The sequence below is a fragment of the Dendrobium catenatum genome, unplaced genomic scaffold (genome assembly GCF_001605985.2).
Source record: "Dendrobium catenatum unplaced genomic scaffold, ASM160598v2 fragScaff_scaffold_493, whole genome shotgun sequence".
In the NCBI taxonomy this organism is placed as follows: Eukaryota; Viridiplantae; Streptophyta; class Magnoliopsida; order Asparagales; family Orchidaceae; genus Dendrobium; species Dendrobium catenatum.
Genome location: NW_021318955.1, coordinates 294,275 through 302,683, shown reverse-complemented (window position 1 = coordinate 302,683; position 8,409 = coordinate 294,275). Strand labels below are relative to the sequence as shown.

Genomic DNA, 8,409 nt, shown 5'->3' with positions numbered 1-8,409 from the left:
AGGCGTCTAGGCACCTGAATTTCTCTACTTAGTAAATTCAGATGGATCTTGTGTGGGTGGTCTGTATTAGAATATCTTTTGACTTGCTCAATCAGGCACATGGCAAAGTAATTGTTTTTTAAATAAAGTTTGGAAAATTAGGATTTGTCTCATAATTAGTGCTTATCATAATTCCTTTTAATGGATCTTCGCTTATGACGGCCATGAAAACTCCGTCTCGACAATGTGATAAATTATTCTGTGTGGATATGAACGTCATCCAGAGGTAAATCAGAACGCACAACGTGATCACTTTTTTATAGTGCATCATTTTGTATGCGAGGTGACGTGGTGCGTTCTGGTTCACCTCCGGACGGTCCAGTATCCGCACAGAATAATTTCTCCAAAGATGGATTGATACAACAGTTGAAGCCCCTTCCCAATAGAAAAATTATTCTGTGCGGACACTAGACATAACTCTACGCCTGGATGCTACGGTACTGAGCCTTGATATTGAATAATACCGAGCCACGACACATTAAAAAATGACATGATGCATTTTTATTAATTTCTGAATATGATTTGGTGTTCTCATAGAACAAGATCCTAAAGCCCCTTACCATGTTTGAATATTTTATCAGCGGAATTAATTAAAATTTAGGTATGTATGTACTGTCAATGAACAACAAAGCCAAATTTTGTACAAACAAGGTTAAATTCTTAAAATTTATTGGCTGAAATGCAAAAAAGTTGACTTTTTTTTTCACCGCGGGGAAAAAAAGTGTAAATTTATATGTTCGATGAAATTTCCAGTCCAGTTCTCTGCTGTGAACGGAAAAAAACCTGACGGCGCTTTCGGTACGTTTTTGTTTTTAGGGAGGTTTAATAGAGCAGCGCTACATTCACCGCCCCACGATTATTTAAAGAAGCCAAGAGAGAGTTGTTGATCAAGAAGATGCCTTGGCCTGCTGGTGGAAGCGAGAAGAGGAAGAGAAGAAGCAGGAAGACAGAGAGATAGAGGAGAATGTCGATCTTCTCTTCTTTGGAATTGTTCTTCATCTTTTCTCTTATAGCAGGTGAACTGAACTTTTTATTTTGTAGCTAAAGATTGGAGGCGAGTCCCTCTTTCTGCTCCGGTTTATTGTTCTATCAACTGGATTTAAATTTGCGAAATATCAATTCTAATTTCTTATATGCCTGGTGAAACGCTATTTGCCTTTTCCTTGTATCCCTGCGGCTGAAATTGCGGGTTTTTAAGAGTTTTTGGGAGAATTTTTTAGATCTTGGCTGAAGAATGCAAAAGAAAAGTGCAAAAGACCGGTTATCCTAAATTAAAGGAAGGTTGGAGGTCTGCGTGGAATTGGAATTTTGGTTCCCGCCGCTTGCGCTTAGTGATGGGCGATGATGAATGTAGTAGGAAGCTTTGCTAGTAATTCTTGACGATTTTGTCTGCTATTATGTGTTCTTTTCCTTTCTCTTACGTATTTAATTCTTTGAAGCAGATGATATCCTTTGAATAGATTGGCAAGTGCTTAATTTCGTTTCTGATACAGTCTGGTATTCTGCTTGGTTGAGGGAAGATACTATGCTTTTGAGTTTCTCTTTTTGTCCTTTCTTCCTTTTATCAGGGATTCTTATAAAAATCTTCAATTATTTTGTAAAATTGATTGATGAAAATTAAAAATATTGAAACAAGATCTAGGTCAGCTGAGATGGCTAGTTAAAAGATGCATTTTTTATTCTTCTTTTTCTGTGGGAGGGCGAGCAGAACATCAAAAATTCAATTTTTTAGTATATTGGTTCCAAGTGGTTCCTTCATAAACAGGAGTGTTAAAAGATCCACTTTTTTCGAAATCCATGTTAGAAAATGTGGTTACCGTTAGTAAGAACAACCATTTGCGTTTGGTTGAGCTCTATAATGTTATGTTGAGTGGTAATTGAGAGGTCCTTTGGATGCAAAAATAATCAATACTGCAAATTTACTATTAACAACTTTTGCATGCCTTTTATCTCTTATCTTCTTCATGATTTGTAAGGCAATGGTTTTGGGAAGCATATAATTTCTCTTATAAGATGAAATAGGAAAAGGAACCCATCAATCTCAGTTTCTTTTTCTTTGCAGGTCAAATTCTCCAAATCTTGAGTCTTAATATCGGGATCAATTATGGCCAAATTGCCAACAATCTTCCTTCACCATCCCAAGTTTCTGAGCTTCTTCAGTCTCTCTCTATCAATAAAGTTAAGCTTTACGATGCTGACCCGAATGTATTAAGTGCCTTCGCCAATTCGAACATCGAGTTCATAATTGGGATTGGCAATGAGAATGTTGCAAACATGATAGATTCATCACAAGCAAAAGCCTGGATTCAGCAAAATGTTCAGTCATTCCTTCCTCAGACAAAGATTACATGCATAACCGTAGGCAATGAAATTCTCTCCGGCAAGGACACGTCGCTAATGTCCAACCTTGTACCAGCAATGCAGTCTCTCCATGGTGCTCTAGTCTCTCTTGGATTGGACCAACAAGTGAATATAACCACTGCACATTCTCTTGCTATACTAGGTAACTCTTACCCTCCTTCCTCAGGCTCCTTCCTACAAAATCTTGCTCAATACATTCAGCCATTGCTTGACTTCCATTCAAAAACCAACTCCCCTTTCTTGATAAATGTTTACCCTTACTTCGCCTATAAGGCTAGCCCAGATACTGTTTCAATGGAGTATGTCCTCTTTCAGTCAAATCAAGGTGTCACTGATCCAAATACAAATCTAAACTATGATAACATGCTCTATGCTCAGCTTGATTCTGTCTATTCTGCAATAAAAGCAATGGGATATAATGATATTAATGTAAGAGTATCAGAGACTGGCTGGCCATCTAAAGGGGATCCTGATGAGGCTGGAGCTACTGTAGAGAATGCAGCTTTATACAATGGAAATCTCTTGAAGAGGTTGGAGATGAATCAGGGTACACCATTGATGCCAAATACACCACTCAGTATCTATGTTTTTGCCTTATTCAATGAAGATTTAAAGCCTGGTCCAACATCTGAGAGGAATTATGGGCTGTTCTACCCCAACAACACTCCTGTCTACAATATTGATTTGCAAGGGTCTGGAATATCCGGATTCTCAGGATTCTCTCCTTCATCAACATCTTTCATAGTGACGGGTTCATCTTCTAAGCAAGTGGTAAGATTTCTAGGAGTTTATATAACATTTCATTTTCCCTTTTGTCTTCTACTTTTTCTTAGTATATGTAAGAGTGTTTTTAGGGGCTCTTTACTTTTTATATATCCAAAATGCTTGCAAGAAGTTTTAACCGTTTCTTTTTCTTCATGTGTTGTTCGTGCTGCAAATTCTTTCTTGAATACTGCCTGTAGCTCGCAATTGCTTCCTTTTGACTGAAGGGCTCATTATTGCATGGTCATTGGTGAATTAATACTAAGGCTTTGTTTGGGATAAGAAAGCCGCTGCTTTAAGAAGCAAGAAGAAAGCCGTCTCAAATGAAGTCTAAGGCTTCGTTTAGGACGACTTTCTTACTGCTTCTTAAAGCAACTTTTTAGTTCAAAAATTAAAAATTTTAAACTAAAAAGCTGCTTTAAGTAGTAGGAAAGCCATCCCAAATGAAGCCTAAAGCTAACAATGGATCCAGTTGACTTATAGGACTTGGCATAAGATGTAATCTAATCATGGCTCTTGTTCTATATTTCATTCTGGCTGAAGCTTCATTTATTTGTCCTCATAAATATGCTTTTGGTCTGTGAAAAATAAAATGTGGAAGTTTTAGATCATACACTTTTACTTAATAATCAGAGGGATGAAAATCATGAATTGCAAATTATTTAGGTTGAAATGGTATAGTTTCTTCAAATAACATTTATTTGTCCTCATGTCTTTTTTTGCAGGTAATCTCTCTTTTAGGCATTCTTGGCAGTCTTATTTGTAGCTATATAACACAATTTTGATAAAGAGGAACAGCTTTAGAAAGGAAAAGAAATTCAATTTCACTAATCCACATGAGATCCCTCAAAAGAGTCTGCATGCAGAAATTGAGGTATATATGCCAGCAAAAAATCTTGTTAAATATAGCTGTTTTTTCATTTATTTAATCACATGAATGTATTGGATTAGCCCCACATTGAATAATCAAAAAGTGTGTTGTTATAAAAATATTGAGTGGTTGTTTCTCATCTATATATTTAGAGCTTTTGTGGGGAAAATAAACTTAGCCAGTTATGTATTAAGCCCAACTTGGGCCTCCCCTTTGATGCTTCAGTTTTAATCGAGTGATTCTTGTGGTTTGTTGCTTTCATGATTTTTGATTGGATTTTACCATGGCCGAGCAAAGTTTAAGAGTGAGCGACTCCGCTACAAGCATCACATAGTTGAGTGGGCTTTTAGCACATGACATATTGAAAATCTTCCATTAAGGCTTCGTTTGGGACGGCTTTTTTACTGTTTTCTAAAACGGAGTTTTAGTACAAATTTTTTTTATTTTTGTACTAGAAATCCGTTTTAGAAAGCAATAAAAAAGTCGTCCCAAACGAAGCCTAAATGAGTAGTTATAACCGATATAGCGAGCTCTCTTGTGATGCGAGATTATTAACATATATGATAATATTATTTGTGTCACTTCAAATAATTCAAAAATTATTATATAGAAGTACTAAATAATTGAACCTTTACCGTAAGTTCAAGTTTTTTATCGTTAATGTATCAGGCTAAACTTTAAACCCTCGAAATATAATTACACTTGATTGTTGGTAGAAAGATGAGAACTCCAATAACATTTGAAGTATGCATTGTAGTTTAAGGTGATAGGTCTTTTCTAGCTCCATCTTTTCTCTTGTATCAAATGCATCTTTTTTCTTGGAAGATAAGAGATGGGCGGTGCATATTCTTCTTGTCTGCAACCAAACAAAAGCTCACCATTAGAAGATTCCAAACGGGTCATTGATGATAACTGCTTTAGAGCCTGTGACTCTTGTCATTCATCCACCCACCTTTCATGATGATTCCTTTCATGCCGTGATAATTTAACGATCTTTTTGTTTCAATGGTCCAGCATCTCATCATCTTCTTTATTAAGTGCTGTGATTAGTTTTTCATATTTCAGTTGCCTAAACCTTTGTTTATATCTTGTGGTGCAGGTTCTTCAGTTGACTAACACTTGTAGTAGGAGATGATGGTGGCATTAGGATTAGATTTTTATATTCATATTGAAAGATAGATTCTTATAGGAGATAAGAAAATTCTTTTTTTTTTGGTAGAAGGTAGTAATAATGAGTGAGAGATTGATGATTGTAATAGTATATGTGACATGTAATAGTATGTCTTTTTGTTTCAGATTCATGAAGAGATTTAATGATTGTTTGTGTTGTTTTATTGATCATATTGAGCTCTTATAGCTGATTATCAAAATCTCATTTATGAAATACTTTTGTGGTGATAAATGATCCTCTTTCATTTTAGGCTTTGTTTGAAATGACTTTCTTATTGCTTCTCAAAGCGGGTTTTCAGTACAAAAATTTTAATTCTTGTACTAAAAAATTATTTTAAGAAACAGTAACGTCCTAAATGAAGCCTTAGTCCAATCCTAAATGAAGCCTTAGTCCAAGCTTCGAAGACCCCAAAATACAAGAGATGCTGTGAGAGAGGAGAAATTATTTTGTGTGGATGTCGAACGTCATCCGAAGACCAACCATAATGAGCCACGTCGATATCGCGGCTCGGTACTGCTCTGTCTGCGGCTTGGCACCGCTCGGTATTACTGACGTGGCTCATTCTGCTTGGTCTCTGGCTGTAGAACTGTGTTCGACGTCCGCACCGAATAATTTCTTGTGAGAGAGAGCGAGAGGGAGGGAGAGAGAGAAGTTGAGGATTGGTTTGAGACAATTTTCTTGTTGTTTTACTTTTCACATAATAATCACTATCTCGTTTTACTATTATTTTCTTACAATTTTTTTTATAATTTTTAAAAAGAAATTTAATAGAAAGCTGTCTGTTACAACTAAAATAACTATGTTGCTTTCTCTATAATAACTTTATAATCAATTTATATAATAGTGCAGGCATTCTAGAGAGATCCTAATTGATAAACTATATGCTTGATGTTGATGAGATTTGATTTTATGATGTTGATAATAAGTTATAAAATTTCTTTTAAATAAACTAATTATGAATAAAAAATAAGATTCACATAAGAAATTGTTATTTCATTAAAAATATCTTAGTCACAATAGATTAAAAATAACGCATGAAACAGTGGAAGCATACATCAATTCATATTAACTGTATATTCTTTAATGCATTTTGAATGCTCTAAGGGCATCTCCAACGGAGAACTCCATTTTTCACTCCAAAATACCGCAAAACGCAAAAATGGCGTGGTGCTGCTCCAATCGAACGATATTTTTTTGCTTTTGCGCGAAGGTAACGATCCTTCTACTTTCGCGCGTTTTTCCGGTTGAGAGGAAAATAGCTTGAGTGAACAGTGCAACGCCAATATTGGCGTTGCACTGTTCACCCTCAAGCAAATGGCGGACGTTTTGGCGTTCGGCTGGATCGAGGGAACGACGCCAAACGCTCGTTTGACGTTCGGTTGGAGATGGTGTAAGCTTATAATTGTTATTGGAAGTTGATCAGACTCGGGGAAAGCACATCCATGTGATTGTTGTAAATAAGCTCATAACCAAAAATAAGATTTTTGTGCAGAGAAAAAAAAAATAAAATAAAAAATAAGGGGAAAAATGATTGTTTTTAATTATATTTATTTTTTAGTTTGAAAATGAAATCAATAGTGTCTTTTAAATATTTAAAATATTATTTATTAGTATTTTTTTTCTTACTTTTTTTTATGATTCATGTAATTGGCAAAGAAATCTCCTCCTCTTTATCTTCATCTTCTTCCTACAAAATAAAGGACATTCTTAATTCATATGTTGATGTATAATAAATGACAAAACCATAAAATCGTTTACAATATATTTACCTCGAGTCTTCTCTTCAACCCATAATGGCACCGAACCCTATTAGATCTATAACTTCAGCAAATCTTAGTAACATGGCCTCTAAGGCATTCACAAAACTAACTGTATATCGTATTTTTTCGATCACAAATTCAATGCTTTTGTTCTTGTCCTTCACCATTAAATTTAAAATATGAGCACAACAGTGCATATGGAAAAACCTCCCACCAAGAGACAATTTCTTCTTCACTTTGAAGCTATCTTTCAATAGTTTAATAGCTCTATCGTTGTTAGCTGCGTTGTCAACTGACATAATGAAGCCTTTATTTTCAATTCCCCAATAAAAAAAAGCTTTATAGAATGCATTGACTATCTCATATGCAATATGAGGTGGTGGTAAGTGCAAAAAATTAAGAACACGTTTTTACAATTTCCAATTACAATCAACATAATGTGTTGTAACTCTTTGATTTTTAGACTTCCACAAGTCAATAGTAAAACTCATTTTACAAATGCATATGAGAGAATTTTTAAGTTTCTTCTTCTCCTTCTCATACATAATAATCACATCATTTCTTGCAGTGGCCCTTGAATATTTCCTAAGAAAGATGACAATGACTTCAACACTAAGTTGAATCCAAACTCCTCCACTATTGAAAAAGATTTCTCATTAATTAATATAGAGTGAGCAATCATCTCTCTTACTTTGTCATGCTCATATTTAAAGGTTGTTAATAAGTCTCCATCTTGACCTATTTGGGTAGAGGAGCTATCACTTTCTCTAGATTGGAGATGTAATATTTTCTATTTTTTCAAGGCTCGAATCCTAGAAACACAACGTTCTAGATGCCTTCTAAATTGAGTGGCAGCATCGGTACTACCTAAGGCAATATTTTTTTTGCAATGGTAGCATTATCCTTTTTATTGACCATAAGGAAAAAATAACTTCCTTGAACTCATCCCACACCTTCGATGTCTTCTTCCTTTTCTTTATTTCTATAAAATTTTCAAGCTAGTTTTCCTCATAAACTTCTTTGTCATCATTATCTTGATTTTCATTAGTCTATCTTTCAACCTCATCATCAATGTCATTGTTATCATTAGTTATTTCATTCTCATTCACAAGTTCACCAACAAGATAAGAATGATGTTGTTCATCAAGTCTTTCAACTTTAACATTTACACGCTCATTGGTATCTGCTTCTACGCTTACATGTGTTGACATTCTACCAAAATATTGCAAATAAAAGAAGAGAAAAGATCAACCTCAACTACAATTTTTTTTTAAGGAGCATGCATTTAAAAAATAATGGAAATTTACATACATACAACTTTATTTCATGTTATTTACATATCTAACACTCAAAATATTAATATTACAGGTCTACCACCCATATACAACTTTAATATCAAATATGTCACTCCTATAATTCATTTCTACCATTCATAACATCCTATA

General features: G+C 34.7%; 1 protein-coding gene across 2 annotated transcripts; it reads left to right on the top strand.

Annotated features, from left to right (window-relative positions):
- The first annotated feature begins 835 nt into the window (after nt 1–835).
- Nucleotides 836–5,367, top strand: LOC110108151 (glucan endo-1,3-beta-glucosidase 14). Of its 2 annotated transcripts, XR_003700591.1 has the most exons (4): nt 836–1,055; nt 2,102–3,171; nt 3,888–4,036; nt 5,133–5,367. XR_003700591.1 is itself a non-coding variant. In XM_028694502.1 (3 exons), the coding sequence occupies exons 1-3, from the start codon at nt 1,004–1,006 to the stop codon at nt 3,945–3,947; spliced, it is 1,182 nt and encodes a 393-aa protein (XP_028550335.1). In that variant the 5' UTR covers nt 836–1,003; the 3' UTR covers nt 3,948–4,294. The 2 variants fall into 2 exon arrangements, 1 of the variants encoding a protein (XP_028550335.1); XM_028694502.1 differs by lacking the exon at nt 5,133–5,367 and having other exon boundaries at nt 3,888–4,294.
- Nucleotides 5,368–8,409: the final 3,042 nt, after the last annotated feature.